The sequence below is a fragment of the Silene latifolia genome, chromosome 5 (genome assembly GCF_048544455.1).
Source record: "Silene latifolia isolate original U9 population chromosome 5, ASM4854445v1, whole genome shotgun sequence".
In the NCBI taxonomy this organism is placed as follows: Eukaryota; Viridiplantae; Streptophyta; class Magnoliopsida; order Caryophyllales; family Caryophyllaceae; genus Silene; species Silene latifolia.
Window position 1 is genome coordinate 31,630,977 of NC_133530.1, and position 17,571 is coordinate 31,648,547.

The following is a 17,571-nucleotide window of genomic DNA, read 5'->3' on the forward strand; positions in this document are numbered from 1 at the left end:
GTGTTTGAATTCATTATTTGAAATAAAAAATGACAAGACAATCAAGCCTGACATTTTGATTTTAGTATCAAATTGACAAGGAATATGTACATGTATCTTTAACAATGTAATCTTTTCATCATATTGTCGAAGAAATATCAAATTAAAAAGGAATATGGACATGTATTGTTGTTAGCAATTTAATCTTTTCATATTGTTCGAGAAATATTACCACGCTACAAATTTCACACAAAACAATCTTGTTGCATGAAGTAGTTTCGTGAAATACAAAGCAAGTTGATGTAATTTTTTGATAAATTAGAGTTACTCCGTATTACTTATTTGATATGTGAAATAAGATTCATAATTGAAGAATTTGAGTGAAATTCAATTAGGTTTTAGGAGAAAGGTAAAAGATAAAAACCAAGGGTTTTTGTTGGGGAAGGGTAATGTTTGGAAACATTATGGAAAAATGTATGTGAAAGAGTAAAATCCGTATGTGAAAAAGTAACTCCGTTGTTTATATTAGTAGTGTATAAGCCTATTAGGAGTATTAGTATTAGTTATTTACTATAATAGTTATTGCGTGAGAACACCTCATATTGTAAGCCGATCTTATTGTGTGTACTCATTTATTAGTATTAAATGAATAGATTTCTTCAAAAATTGACTGAGAGAATGCCTTACTCTATTATTTACTCCGTATTTATTTGTGTATGAACCTGTGCCAAATTCTACATTAATTAGAAATCTTAGTTGACGTGTTTGGTATTCGTATAATTCTACATGTTTGATATAGTTCGTATAATTCAACCTATGCGAATTTTTACCTTGATTAATCATGGAGTTTAGTACCCACCATATTCCATGCATGAATTATATGATAGTGCTTTACATAGTCAACATGTTTGGTATACAATATTCTCTAAAGGAAAAATATGCCCACACAAATGCTTAGATGATCAGCCATATTCACTTCCAAGTTTTGATGATCTCAAAATAAATTTAACTTTTCAACTCTTAAACCGTTAATTCTCAGATGAATATTCAGACAATATCGAGTGGAATCAAATAGAGCTAATACGAAAGTAATAAGGTTGCAATCTCATAAAAAATACAGATACATCAAGACTAATGTAATTAATTACGTATTACTGAATTAAACAGCAAAGAAAAAAATGTACATAAATTTACGCTTTTTGATTTTGGATAAGTTTTGTTTCCAACTTAGAATAATCAACTGATAACAATATAGGATACTAATCCTACACAAACTCTAGTATTCAGTACACGATTTCTTGTGTAGTACTCCATTATACTCCCTAATAGCGCATATTAAATCTATTTTTATTACTTCCTCCGTTTTTTTTATCTCACTTTTCCTAATCACTTATTTCTCTCTTCAATCTCTCTCAAAATATATGACTAAATTTATTGAACTAAATACTCACATTAAAGCTCTACTCGTAGAGAATTTTATGGTGTACTTTTTATAATTTTCCAACCAATATATTTTTGTATAAATTAAATTCAAAAGCTCACCTCTTAAACTAAAAACGTCAATTATTTAAGAACGGAGGAAATATTTATTTGTACGTATTTTGATTACTTTGTACACTTTTCAACCATTATAACACTTTACGCATAGGAATCTGAACCGATAATAAGTCTCTTGTGGTTCTACTTCCTTGGAATAGTTTCGGGGTCGGAATTGTACAACTCTAATATATTTTGGATAGATATTAGTGTCATTCATATATTTTGATCGTTTTGAAATCGGTGACATGATCTTCAAATGCAAGGAAAAAAAATTAAGCAATAATTAGTAGTATAAGAAATTATGTTAGGCAATATAACAACCTCATTAATTCGTTAGTACATAAACAGAATTGAAACAAACAATAAAATGTAAAATAACATCGATACCACTTAAGATTTGCTCGAAATATTGGTTTACCCTGTACATGAAAAAAGAAAACATAGATATGTTTCAACAAAATTAAGAATAGAAAATAAAAAACACACCTATCTTTATTCGATAGAGCTTGAACTTTGAACCGTATATGGACGTGAAGCTTGTGATAAATATGTTACACCTGATCATTAAGTCAAAAAATATGAAAAGATTAGATTTTATATGAGATCTTAAAGAAAATCGTGTCAAGCATTATCAAAGACATACATAGATCACACAAACTCAAAAAGATAGCAATAAATTGTAGAATAAATAAAATATACAATGAATTTTAATGTGCTATCAAACGGTGAGATTATGAGAAGCATGGTTCAAGCTTTTATAATGAAGAAGAAAGCAAAGTTAGCTCTAAAAAAATCTCACACGTAGAGTTTGGCTTATTCTCAACTTAGTATACAATTATGAAACGTAGTGTAGTATGTTATCACAGCTAAAATACATACTCTGTAGTTATCTATTTTCTCTAGGTGTATTTTCATTAAAAATTATTTTTGGTAGTTTAAAAAAGTTGGACTCTCTATAATCGCTCGAAAAAAGCTTCCTTTATTAATATAGATAAATAGATAGATAGATAGATAGATAGATAGATAGATAGATATATTGATTATCTTAAAATATTCTAGAGTGTATACCCCCTCATAATGGAATAATATACAGTTTTGCCCCTCTCTATATTCTCTCTAACTTTCTCTCTACAATTCTCTTGTATTTATTTCACAACATGAAAATAATTAGTGTGTAAAGAAAATAAAAAAAGACCATACCTTATTACCAGTAAGGAAAAAAAAAATAAAGACTATACCATATTACCATGTTCAAGGAAAAAGAAGAAGACATTAAATACCATGTCATCATATTATTTAAAGGTAAATATTATTCTGAGTATTTTTTAATTATGCCATGTAATTCTCAAAAAATTTACCTCTAGCTCCAACTCTTCTCAAGTTTTACTCATTCAACACTTAAATTCTTTAAATCAAAATTGCTATATCACACCCCTTGTTTTACTTATTACGCCCCCTACTTTTTCATTTATTCCTTTTTTGCCCTTGGACTTGAAAATTAATTAAACTAAAAATAAATATTGTTTTATAGTTATTGATTTTCGGAGACGGTTTTTTACATTAGTGTTGAATAATTGTTGTGTAGAGCCTATTAGGGTTGCGTTTTTGTCGTAAATATGCTGCGTTTTTTGGTAGTGACAATCGAAATAGTTTAGGGAAAAAAAAACAATAAACGACGGTGGGTGGGTAGTGTCATGTGAAGTACATGACGGAGCCAAGGCCTTGTCGTGTGACTTACATGACGGTGCCAGGGCCTTGTCATGTGACTTACATGACGCTACCATGGCCATGTCATGTGGTCTGCACGACAGTGCCTAGGCCATGTCGTGTATTTCACATGACGGAGCCTGGGCCGTGTCTTGTAACCCACATGACATAGAGGATGTTTTTTTTTTTTTTTTTTTTTTTTTTTTTTTTTTATTATCGTGCATAATGTATTTGTTTTTTTAATCGGTTTTGTTATTTAAATACATTAAAATAATTTATGTCGAGTGTTTTAAGAGGGACCGTCTACATTATTAAATTAATTATTATAAAAATAGTCGCCAAAATACATTTGCGTAAAACGATATTTAATTTTTTCTAAAACTAATTTGAAAGTTCAAGGGCAAAATAGAAATAAATGAAAAAATAGGGGGCGTAACAAGTAAAATAGGGGGCGTGATATAGCAATTCTCATTTAAATTCTATTCGTAGTATATAGAAGATTCGATATACTTCCTAACCAATTTATACTCGCTCAGATGTTGAAGAGTCACATATACTATACTACAATCAGTTGTATATGAGCATGGTACAACCGCCTCAAAGTTGTTGAACTATTTTACACGTTATTGAGCTATTTTACGAAGTTATTGAGCTTAATAATTATTCTGATAAGCTCAATAACTTTGTATCATAGCTCGATAAATTTGATAGTAGAACTCGATAACTTTATAACAAAGCTCAACTAGATTGAATAAGTTGTATATACAACCAGTTGTATAATACATTAACTGTTGAAGAGTCCCCCATAGATAGGGATGGCAATGGGTCGGGGACCCGACCAAGACCCTTCGGGTCAAACCTTAATGGGTCGGGTCTGGGTCTGATTTTTGGGGACCCGATGGGTATGGGTCCCGTCTAAAAATTTCGGGTCTGGGTCTAATTTATAAGACCCGGACCCGACCCTTAGACCCGTTTAATTTTAAAAAAAAAAAAAAAAAAACTAATAAACTTGCAAAATACACAAGCAGTAGACAAGTGCAGTAACAAAATGCCAAACATTTCCTCTTGGCTCTCTCTCTGCAACTTCTACCTACACACATCCTAACCATAACAAATAGACCCTAAACTCCGGCTACAACACCGGTCTAAACTCCGGCTAAAGCACCGGCGACCAACGAACCGGCGGCATGCGAGGACAAGGACGGAGTTCTCCTATCTCCCTTTGTCAATTTTAATGAAGTTAACTCTCAAATTCATCTCTCTTTTTTTAATTTGTTTATTGATTTCGAATAATTTGAGTCAAAACTGATTTGTTATAAGGTGTAATTTTGTTTCGATTTGGGTATTAAACTTATTTAATTTGATTTTAGGGTAATTTTCTATTCGATTAAGTTTAGGCATTGATTTGATTTAGGGTAATTTGTTATTCAATTAATTTTAGTGTTGATTTGTATACTAATAAGGCATACAAAATCTCATTGAAGACGATACTATTTCCTCTCACAAAATACCTATGAGAGGCGAGTGGAGAGCACATGGGGTGTCCCACCTTGTCCCCTCTCCCTTTTTGTGTGAGGTAGCTTGTGACGGGATTAGCCCGAGGTAGCTTGTGACGGGATTAGCCCGTCACAAGCAAGACGCTTTGTAAGGCATATCAGGATGTACAATACCTGCCTGCTAAAGATCGTCGACACATTACTAATTATCGTCAACAATTTGTAATGACTTTCCTAATCTACCCCTCATTCTAAAGCTCCTTAACATTTTTTTTCAAGTACGACATTTCCGTCACCACCGCTTCAATTCCGTTAGCAAATTTAAGAAATCGACGACAAGTAATCTAAACTAGTTTAATTTTTAAAAAATTTGTATTTAGTTAGTTGATTTAGGTAGTTTAGAATAAAATCGTTATTGTTAGAACAGATTAGCGATTATCGATTACCGTACCAAAAATTAATCTAAGTCAAAAAAATGATTTTTTTTTTCAAAAAAAAAAAGAAAAAAATAATTTTTCCGGACGAAAAATATTTTCGTCCTGGCCAAGGTCCGGACAAAGAAATTTTTGGTCCAGACAAAAATATTTTTCGTCCAGACCCAGGTCCAGACGGAAAATATTTTCGTCCAGACCCGGGTCCAGACAAAGAATATTTTCATCCGGGAATTTTTTATTTATTTATTTTTTTTTTTTAAAAAAAAATTTTAATTTTTTTTTTTTCCGGACGAAAATATTTTTGTCTGGACGAAATTTTTTTTTGTCCGGACCTTGTTCTAGACGAAAAATTTCTTCAACCAAGCCCTTTTTCAACAATTTTTTTTTTTTAAAATTATTAATTTCCGTCCTAAATTAGTTTTGGGTGCGTGGATCGATAATCACTAATTGAAACGTAAACATATCACTTGAACATCGTTACTAGCTTGATCGTTGTTACCGTCATTAGTCGATATGTTTAAAACCGTTTTAATCGAAAAATTCGTAAATTAAATTACGATTTTTTGTCCAAGAAGCATCTTTTTTGTTTTAGAAAGATTAGAGAGAGAGACAAATGGGGTTAATGGGGGGCAATATTGGAAAGATGTGTTAATTGTCGACGATAATTAGTAAAAGTGTCGACAAATGGGGTTAATGGGGGATAATTTGCTAGTGAAAGTTTGAAGGGTCCAAAAACGGCTTCAAAAGCTAAAATGACGATCTAACTATCAGACCCGTGGGTAGATCCGGACCCGACCCAAACCCATATGGATTGGGTATGGGTCTGATGATTTTAGACCCTGTAGGGTCTGAGTCGGGTAAGGGTCCAAGGTAACAGTGACGGTGACGGGTCCGGGTCTTGCTGAACCTGACCCATACCCGACACGTTTCCATCCCTACCCATAGACCCCCAAATTAGGGGTAGATACAATACGATATCCGCGTAAGCGGCCGTTAAATACAATATCCACACATTAACCCTAACGTACAGCTCAACATCTAATCAACATTGACTTCAAAGTTCACAACGTATATACTCAGCATCCGCAAAGGATAACGCTGTAATGCTGTACCATCATCTTAACGTACTAATTTAATTAATATTAATATTAATATTACTCCATAATAACAATTAACAAACAAATAAAAAATCCCACATTTGCGCATCTCAAATACTTGGTTTTTGTGATTATATATAGACGCGGCGCATCGACAACTGAATGTGGTAGTTCATTTCTTCATGCGCATACCACCTTATATTTTCTTATTTTCTTCTTCTTCTTAATATTTCCTTCAACTTAAAACCTAAAATTTTCTCTTTTAACAATCCCCATCCTTTCTAAAACTTTCCATAAACATTTCCTATAAAAATCCATTCATAATAATCTTATCCGCCTGTATAATCAATCGATAAAAGGCAATTTCCGTATATAAGATAATAAAAGATGGCGTCCGTATCACCTTCAAGGGATATCTCAATGATACTTCCGAGGGTTCTCATTGTTTCAAGACGTACCGTTCGCAAGAACAAGTTCGTCGATTTTGTCGGTGCGTTTCATCTCTCTTTTAATTATCGTTATTATTTTTGCACAAATCTCAACTTTTTCATGGTTTAATTTGGTAGGCCAAATTTTATAGGACCTTGATAAGTTCCACTGTATAGTAATTAGATTATGCATTCATGACGAACCTCTAATCTTGTCAAATTTGAACCCTTTTTTTTTTTGCTCTCTTTTTTAGGGTTGTCCAAGTCTCTTACACATTGTACAATTGTTCTTCAAGTATATTCTGAAAATCAAGTGGTACTTTCAGTATCGCCTTATGTATAATGATACCGTATATATTTGGAGGCGATCTCAATATTAGCCGGGGTGGTCGGGTCAGACATAAATGTATAATGATACGAGCCAAGTTTTATCAATTAATAAGGGTTAAAACTAACCTATTTTGGTTGCACCGCCTGAATTGATTGCGGCTCATATACTCGACACAGCTAATGAATTCCGTATTAACTAAAGAGTATACTTCTCCAAAAATAGCCGTCATCTGACCAGTGAAGATCATCTGTCCCACCTTTGTTTCCCATCGTGTGTGTCACTCCACTTACCTTTTGATACATCACTAATGGTAAAATAAAATATTGCAACAAATATATAAACTTGTTGATGTATTAGAAGGTAGGTGGTGTGGCACATAAATGGGACAGAGGATCTTCATTGTCATCTGACGATACCTCTTACGTATAGGCTGCCTGTATTTAATACAGTTTGTTAGACTGCAGATATTGATCACAACAAGTACGTATAAAATAATATTTTTTTATATCTTATTAAACAGGTGAATACCATCTAGATCTTATAGTAAGCTATGGAGCAGTCCCTGTGATAGTCCCAAGAGTGAACGGTGTAAGCATGCTGCTTGAGAGTTTTGAGCCAGTTCATGGCGTACTCCTTTGCGAAGGTGAAGACATAGACCCGTCTCTTTATGACTCCAACTTATCCAGCTTCTCTCCGGAGGAACTCGAAGAGATCAAGCAAGCACATATTAGTGACACAACCATTGATAGAGAGAAAGACTCGATTGAGCTGGCTTTAGCTAAGCTTTGCCTCGAAAGAAACATACCTTACCTGGGCATATGCAGGGGATCTCAAATCCTTAATGTTGCTTGTGGCGGTACCCTTTACCAAGATGTCGAGAAGGAGCTGTCGAGGAATTGTGATGAGGGCAAGAGAGTGGCGCATATGGACTACGACAATTACGATGGGCATAGACACGTGGTTAATGTGGTGGAGAACACGCCCTTGCACCATTGGTTCAATGAAAAAATGGAGATTATGGTCAATAGTTATCACCATCAAGGAGTTAAGAAGTTGGCTCCCAGATTTGTGCCTATGGCTTTTGCTCCAGATGGTTTGATTGAAGGGTTTTATGATCCTGATACTTATAACCCTGAAGAGGGTAAATTTATTGTAGGACTTCAATTTCATCCAGAGCGTATGCGACATCCTGATAGTGATGAGTTTGATTATTCTGGTTGCCCCTTTGCTTATAAGGTGGTAATTAACTCATCAACTCTTGCATTTGGTTAATTAGTTTTCTATATGCGCTGTTTGAGTAAACAACAATATACAGGAATTTGTGAAGGCGGTGATAGCATACCAGAGAAAGCTAAGCTCCCAAGCAAGCGTGACAAGGGCTCCAAAGCTCAACCAAGAGCAGGAGTACAAGAGAAAGATGATTGTCCGAAGCTTCTCGATTGCTAAGGACATATACATTGCAGGACGGACCAAGTCCAGTTCTGCCCAAGAATCAGAACTTGAACCAGGAGCCGTTTTCCTGGAGGTACATACGGTTTTCTTAATTAATAACTGTCATCATGGCTTGGTTTATGGAAATATTAAGCTATGACATTCAATTGTACAGGAAAACACAGCCTGTAACGTGCTGAGTTTACAGCAAGAGAAGAGGCTAAAGCAAATAGGAGCAACGGTGCGAAACGGACATGGTTACAAGAAATTGAAGGTGGCAAGAACAATTATAGAGAAGATGTCGGTAGAGCAATTATCTAATATGATGTCGTTTTATTACATGATGGGGCAGATATGTTCTGAGGTTTTGGAGACTAAGCTTCAAAATCATGATGATAACCTTGAATAATAATCTACAAATATATATACTCAGTAACCAGTTTTCTTTTTTTGGTTCAAATAAGCACACTTATGTCACGGGTGAGAATCGAACCCCCTTCATGCTTGGAGTAAAAGAGCTCTCTTATTTATTTATTTATTTAAATAAATGAGTAAGAGAGCTCTTACCACTTGAGCTAACTCTTATTCTCATTTTATTATTTTGTGAGTATTTTAGTCCACTTGAGTAATTAATTAATTAATTAATACTAAGATATATGCACCTAAGAATAGTTTTTAACCTGGGTCTATTGATCAAAACTTGAAAATATATGTGCATAACTTGTCACTCGGTGATCCGACATAACCTAAACTCGATTCAGCTGGGCCTTTTCCCTTCAACTGTACTCTCGGCACCTCTACTTCTACATATTTTGATTATTGGATTTTGAAATTTGCATCATAGATGACTACAAGAAGTCACGGGGAAAAACCCCAACTCATTGACCACTGAAAGCCGCGCTTAAACATCCTCGAAATGGAAGGCAATGTACCATGGCAGTTTACTTATGGACATCATCTGTTTCGACTGAAAAATAGGTAGTCAGCCGGAGCCAATTATCAGCTGCTTCCAAGAGTGAGTTCACTAACTGATTGTCCTTTCCACTACTTGAAGTCCACAACGATCCTCTGAACTTGTAAGAAGAAAGACCGTAAACTGGTAGAGAGATCCTTGGAATGCAATCAATCTCATTTGGGTAAGTCACCACTGGAGCTTGAGAAGGGGCATCTGCAAATTACAAAATTATGAGTACCACATTGAAAAACAGTGTTTCAGGAACAAGTTACTAATTGAAGCAGTGCAATTTGAACTCCTTTACTTTGGGCTGAGGCTGATCATAGCAACTCAATATTAAAGTCAAATCTATACCCTCCCCGGTTATCATCTTAAATGGAACTAACCATGAAATCATTCAATTTGCTAACCAAACAAACAAAATTGCCTTATAGGAAGAAATGGAGGGGGGATGAGGTAGTTTTTTTTTCCAAATTGTCCCTATGTTGGAAAGATTTTAATTTGCCTTATAGGAAGAAATGGAGGGGCCAGCTTTAAATTCCTTCAATTTGCTAACCAAACAAAGAAAATTGCCCCCCTCCTTTCCCGCCGCTTCCCTTTCCTTTATAATTCCAAACAAAAGGTTAATATACAGATTTTCCCAAATGTAGTAAATCCTCATCAGTCATCACCAATATACCATTCAACCAGCAGGACTTTCATGGTTTTATTTAGGGTTTTTTGTCAGAACCTACCTTTTATTTAGGGTCATTTGTGAACAACTACCTTTCATTTTATTTTTGGCTTTCAACTACCTTTCATTTCTTCATTTTGCGAAAGATTCCCAAAAATCCACTTCCGATGAAAAAAGTCAACTTTTCGGCATTGACTTACCATTTCATGTTGAATCTAACTATTTATTTCATAACCCTAATAGTCGATGATAAAGATTGATTAAACCCAACATTAATCACCACAATTTGTCTATCTCTTACCTGAATCAAAGTCTTAATCACCGAAACAAAATCATCATTGATATAATCTTAAAATGGTAGATACTTCTCAACAATAATGATCTATAGTGGATAATCTTTTAATTATTATAATATCTATATTTCCTATTTTATATTCATGAAAAGTTTCTAATTTTTATACAAAAACTTTGACATTTCATTTGACAAAAAAATGTCGTTATAAAAATTATGAAGATAATATAATTAGATTCGTGGTAAAAATAATTTCATTAGAGTATAGATTTCATATGATTTGCACATATTAAAGATGATGTACTTCTTAATATGTTATATGTCCCACATTGAAAAACAATGTTAGTGTGTTGATTATAATACATATAAATTATAGAATTGTCCTACATCGAAAGATTAACATAAGGTGGGTGATCCTATGATTATAAATAAGAGTCATCAATGAAACCTATATACCAACCAAAAACCTTTTGATTCTCTTAAGTATTGTTTTGGAGAGCTCTTAAGAGTTTTATATCATTATCTTCACAAGATGATATATATATATATATATATATATATATATATATATATATATATATATATATATATATATATATATATTATATTATGTATTATATTCAAGTGATGTTTATAATCTTTATATAAAAACTTAAACATCTCATTTGCCAAAAAAGTATTATAAAAAAAATTATGAAAATTTTATTATAATAGATTCTTGGTAAAAGAAATGCTAGCATTAGAATATAGTATCATATTATTTGCATATATTTTTAATTATGATAAAAAAATTAAAACAAACGTGCGAATATTAATAAATAGTACTCCCTCCATTAATGACCAAATGGCAAATACAACATTTTCATTTACACACTTGCCAAAACACAAATTACAACATAAACATCTTTAAGTTTACATTTTAAAAATTCCCACATGACCATATTTTGTCTTACATATTGCAAGGAATCGTAAAGATTCTATTTGTTCATGAATAGGATAAAAAAAAGAATGTTGTATTTGGTCTTGAATCGAGGGAGTATAGTATTTGCTCATTATTATTAACCCGGGTTAGATGTCGAATTATGTGCGAAAAAGATGGTGTATTTCTAAGTATGTTGTTTGTCCCACATTGAAAAATTTGTTGGTGTGGTAAATATATTACGTATAAATAATAGAATTGTCCCACATCGAAAGTTTAGCATAAGATGGGTGATCATATGATTATAAATAGAAGGTATCCTTAGAACCTAAATACCAACCCAAAACCTTCTGAATCTCTTAAGCATTGTCTTGGAGAGCTCTTAAAAGTTTATATCATTATCTCCACAGTATGATATATATTTTTTATATTATGACCAAGTGATGTTTATAATTTTTATATAAAAACTTATACATCTCATTTAGCCAAAAAAATAACATAATTTTTTTTTTGAAAAATTATATAATTAGATTCGTGGTGAATAAATGCTAGCATTAGAATATAGCGTCATATTATTTATACATATTTTAATTATGATAAGAAGTTAAAAAAATGTACTATACGAATATTAATAAATAGTATCGTATTTGCTTATTATTATTATTATTATTATTATTATTATTATTATTATTATTATTATTATTATTATTATTAAACTGAGTTATATGTCGAATTAGGTGCGAAAAGGATGGTGTATTTCTAAATATATTGTTTGTCCCACATTGAAAAATAATGTAGGTTTGGTAAATATACTACGTATAAATAATTGAATTGTCCCACATTAGAAGATTATCATGAGGTGAGATATCACATGATTATAAATAGGAGTCATATTTGAAACTTAGGGGTATCAATCCAAAATCTTTTGAATCGGCGCTTAAATATTATCTTAGAGAGTTCTTATAAGAGTTTGTATTAACGGCAAACCTTAGTTACAACAATACCATACAAATATTAATCACATAGAAATTTATAAAAACTCTTATATATTACTATATTAGTGATATTATAATGTTTATTTTAAGACAATCGATAGTATAATAACATTATTTAAGACAAAATCATAATTGAAAAATAAAATGGGTGCTAAATAGAAATAAATTGGTTATTAATGTGTCATATATAATGATAATCTATGCACAAAAATAGAAAATTTATGAATTATAATACAATCAAATGTTGCATAAAAAGATCTTGAATCCACAAACAAATCAATAATGAGCTTTTTTACTTTGATAAATAGTAGAATTAAATCTTTTTAATTTTCAAATATAAGTAATTATTATGCATCATTACATTTGAGTAACTAAAACACATCATAATTTTTAACCATCAATTAAAATCGCACAAAAAAAAAATATTTTGCATTTGTTTATACATTTTATTACTTCCTCAATTATATCTTAAAAGTCGTGTTAGGAAAAAAATGTAATTTAAATTATATTATTTGTACATATTTTAATTATGACAAAAATGGAAAAAAAACGTACGAATATAAATAGATAGTATAGATTTTCTTATTGTTAAATCAGGTTGGATATCGAAATAGGTGCAAAAAAGATGGTGTACTTTTTCGTGGGTTATTTGTCTCACATTGAAAAATAATGTATGTGTGGTAATATACTACATATAAATAGTTGAATTCTCGCACGTCAGAAAATTATCATAAGGTGGGGTGATCCTAAAAATTAATTTAGGAAAGTATCATAAATAATATTTTTTGATGTAAAAAATAAAGTGGAGAATCTTTTAATTATTATAATATTTATTTCCTATATTATATTCAAGTGATGTTTTTAGTTTTTATATAAAAGCTTTTACATTTCATTTGGCAAAAAAATATCGTTAAGAAAATTATGAAAATAACATAATTTGATTCGTGGTAAAAATGTCATTAGCGTATAGATTTCATATAATTTGTGCATATATAAAATTGTGTACTTCTTAGTACGTTATGGCCCTGTTTGGTAATTAGCAGATTGATATTAGCAGAAGCAGATTGGTCAAGCAGATTATAAATGACAGATTGGATTAACAGGTTTGACTAGTATATTTCAATTAGCAGATTTAGTAGAAGTGTTTGGTAATTAGCAGATTTTGGTTAATAGATTATTGTATCTATATCTAGACTGTTGACGGATTCATATTTCACAATCTACTAATGTGAATATGCTGGGTAGAACAGCATATTGAAAAACAGTAGATTGAGCTCCAATCTACTCTTTCAATATGCCATTTACCAAACACTCAAAATAGTAGATTGGTGAGTCAAACATGCTAAAAGCCTTGAATATGCTGAAAATTTCCCAATCCGCCATTTACCAAACACCCCCTATATGTCCCACATTGAGAAATAGAATTGTCCCACATCGAAAGATTAACATAAGATGTGGCGGTCTTATGATTATAAATGTGAGGCATCCTTGGAACTTGGTATCAACCCAACATCTTTTGCGTCTCTTAAATAAGATGTTTTGACTTTTGATCATATCTAAATAAATGATTAGACATAAGATAATTAACCATTTTGTTGTTATTAAGTTAATTAACCCGTTGCAACGCACGAGCATCCAAACTAGTAGTACAATAGTTGTCAATTAGATAATTTTTTTTTTTTATAAAACCGTCTTGTAGAAGTATTTTGGTAAATAGTCCTTTCTTCCTCCGTCAATGAAGTTGTATATGTTTGCTTTATACACCTACATCTATGCACGTTTTTTTCTCATACATTTAGCTGTACATTACTAAAAATTATAAAAAAAATGATATTCATAACGTATTCGATAAGACGATTTCAAAAAGATGTCACGTGATTATCTTTTATGATGTTATATACTACTCGTAGAAGTTATAAAGAAGGTTATTCTTCTCAACTATGAATAGTGTTCAAAAAGTAAACGTATACAACTCATTAAAACGGAAAAATTATCATATTTGGGTGAGAATGTATTCTATAAAACTATTTTACAACTCTTACTATAAAACGATTTTATAAGAGATTCGCATTAACTAAATAACAAAAGGATAAGATCAAATTGATATCTAATCGTGATCTTCTAATAACTGTTACCACTATTCATTTCTTTTTTTTTACCATGTCTCCCAATCGTTTCCACTACTCCTCAACAAGCATTTTTTTACGGTAAATCATATTTTCCCACTTTCCCACTTTTTCCACGCACGTTACTTCCGCTATAAGTATAAACCAACACCACTTTCTACGAACCCTTTCACTTTCATTCATTTTAAAAGCTTCTTCAACAAAACAAAAGAGAAAGCGTTAGAAATTAGGGTTTAAGAGCTATGGCTTCCGACGACGACCAATATGATTACGAAGGATATTCTGGTGAAGATTTTGATCCCGACATGGATGAACCTTTCTATGGCGGTGATGAAGATGTTGATCCCGACATTGGTGAAACTTTCTATGGCGGTGATGATGAAGATGTCGGTCCCGACATGGGTGAACCTTTCTATGGCGGTGATGAAGATGACAATGAGGGTTACGATCACGGTGACGGTAACAATGACGATAACGATGGTTATGGTTACGCAAGCGATGATCCGAGCTTGAACCACTACGAGGTTTACTTCTTCCTTTATATTCTTAGCTTATCTTATTTTTGACTTATTAAAACAGGTTAGTCTTGTGTAAAGCCATTTTAAATCTTTATATTCTTAGCTTATCTTATTTTTGTCCTTCTTAAATAAGGATTAGTCGTGTAAAGCGATTTTAAACTAGTATAGTTGTAAAACAAATTCAAATAAAACCCTATTAATGGATGCAAGATTTCTAAAATAAAATTACTGTATGTGTAAATCTTAAAAACTATTGTCAATGTGTTGTGTTGAAACTCATCCCAAAGAAATAAATAGGAAGATCATTGTGTTGTTATGGTAGATGGAGTATATGATTAATATGAATATATGATAACCAAGAAATTCTTGTGTTGGATGACGTCCTCCTACACTCAAAAGTAGAGAATTTTTTGGTTAATGAGTGTTAATTAGCAAAATAATTAGATAATAAGGGTTCACTTGAAACTATTTGGGTATATAGTGTCCACGTCATCACTTTTTATTTTTTTCTAATTTTTATATAAAACCGCTAAGAAACCTAGCGGCTTTACAAAATGTCATCATCCAAATATTTGTATCTAAGAGCAAAGCCGCTGACAAGTTCAGCGGCTTATTACAAAGTTTCCAACAATTTTCAACAAATTCCATTAGCTACCCTACAAAATGACCGTACTGATATGATAAGCCGCTAAGATTCCTAGCGGTTTTGCCTTTTATATATAAAAAAACAAAAACTAAGTGAAGCCGCTAGGTTTCTTAGTGGTTTCATATAAAAATTGGAAAAAAAATAAAAAGTGATGACGTGGACACTATAGACCCAAATATTTTTAAATGAACGCTTATTACCTAATTATTTTGCTCATTAACGCTAATTAACCAAAAAATTCCCAAAGTAGACAATATTTTATTTTCATTTTGATACTCGTAAGTGTTGGGAGGACGTCCTTCGGAAGTACACAAGTATTTAATTTCCATTCGATGATAACCAACTCATAAAATCCCTCAAAATCTATGTGTTTTGGTAATTTGTTTACCTTTAATTTTCGTAAGAATACCAAAATCGTCATAAATTGTTATGATAGTTGTACAATCATTTGATCGGAAAATGACTGAAAAGTGTTGTGGAATTGCAGCATACAGAAATACTTGTGTAAAGCGGTGTTATACAAGTTTATTGTTAAACAATGTCTTTCATTAACTAATTTTAGTCACTAATGTGATTATATTTGGACCGTTTTTGTGTAAAATCGCCCGACTGTTGACGCGGGACACTAAACTACTATGGTTATGCAGGAAATAGCAGACGAGCCTGATTATGGATACAATGGTCTAGACAACTCAACAATGACGACCAATCAGAACACAGGACCCACCACCAACACCTACGAGCTAACCACAAAGTCAAGCAACTACGACAACCAAACCGGCAGCTACATACGTGGGACTGTCAAGGATTCATACTCAAGCGGGGACTACTCGAACCATGGACGAACTGGTTACAAGGACGAGTACAAGTCAAGTTCAACACTTAGGGTTGGTGACAAGAGGGGTTACACCGAGTATTACAAGCAAGAGAAGGAGACTCGAGTCGAGTATAACAACCCAAACACTTACTCTGGATCCGGGAAGAGCTACAATTACAATGGCGGTGGTGGTGGTGGGGCCAAGAGGTACAGGCGATAAAGTGGTGGTAACAAGTTTTTGGCCGGACTAGTGTTTTGGGTTGTAGTTATGGACTTATGCTTTATGTAGTTCAAGTAATCGTGACATTTTACATTTTAACTGCTTTTAGACTGGTTTGTGTTAATTTTCTTGTGTAATCAAGTTGGCCAACTCCCTCCTCGTGTTAATAAATGGTCCGGCAAATGTTTATTGTAGCGGCTAGTTTTCCTTGAGATATGAGCATATTTGAGTTTGACCCAACTTAAACTTAAAAAATATAGTCATCTTAAATGAAATTTGCCTCATTATAGTGTTATATTTCGTGTCGAATGAGAAAAGACAATAAATTATTCGGGGTAACAAAAATTCTGACTGAGAACTTAATAGAAGTATGTAAGTTTTTATAGTCTAAAATAACATGTTCTAATCTCATAATGAACATGTATAAACTGAATGCGGAAGCGATAAAAGAGATCGATTACTTACCTCCAGCCATTGCTTGAAATATTTGATCCGTCTTAATAAATAACACAATTCCTTATGCCCCAAATCTGATCCGTCTTAATAAATAACCCAATTCCTTATGCCCCAAATCTGACTTGGCTTCCAAACCCTCAGCCTCACAATTTAGATGGTGTATTTTCTTAATGAGGTAGGCTTGGTGAACCCTAATCAGAATAAATATGTTCCCCTTATATAGACTCTTGCCATCAAAGAGTCAGTTGAACAATTTCCTAAATTGTGAGTGGTAACTTATGGGAGACAATAGTGGAAACAAAATTCTAGGTAAATTCCACCATACAATGGACCAACTTAATTTCATAAAATAACTTAATTAAATATTAATATAATACTTATTTGATTTATGGAAATATCTTACATTCTCCCACTTGGTCCATTTAACAAGAGACACAACATATGGATCATGGCGACGAATTCTCTTAGAGCAAGAATTAATCTTCCATGTATCACAATATATCAAGTCACTC

At 32.4% G+C, this 17,571-nt stretch overlaps 2 protein-coding genes across 2 annotated transcripts; both read left to right on the top strand.

The window, feature by feature from the left end:
* The first annotated feature begins 6,415 nt into the window (after positions 1-6,415).
* LOC141657189 (putative glutamine amidotransferase GAT1_2.1) lies at positions 6,416-8,891 on the top strand. The gene is made up of 4 exons (XM_074464340.1): positions 6,416-6,742; positions 7,532-8,247; positions 8,327-8,536; positions 8,618-8,891. Exons 1-4 carry the CDS (start codon positions 6,640-6,642, stop codon positions 8,849-8,851), a joined length of 1,263 nt encoding a protein of 420 aa, XP_074320441.1. The 5' UTR covers positions 6,416-6,639; the 3' UTR covers positions 8,852-8,891.
* Positions 8,892-14,556: 5,665 nt separating this feature from the next.
* LOC141656051 (uncharacterized) lies at positions 14,557-16,797 on the top strand. The gene is made up of 2 exons (XM_074462999.1): positions 14,557-14,926; positions 16,214-16,797. The coding sequence occupies exons 1-2, from the start codon at positions 14,645-14,647 to the stop codon at positions 16,601-16,603; spliced, it is 672 nt and encodes a 223-aa protein (XP_074319100.1). The 5' UTR covers positions 14,557-14,644; the 3' UTR covers positions 16,604-16,797.
* Positions 16,798-17,571: the final 774 nt, after the last annotated feature.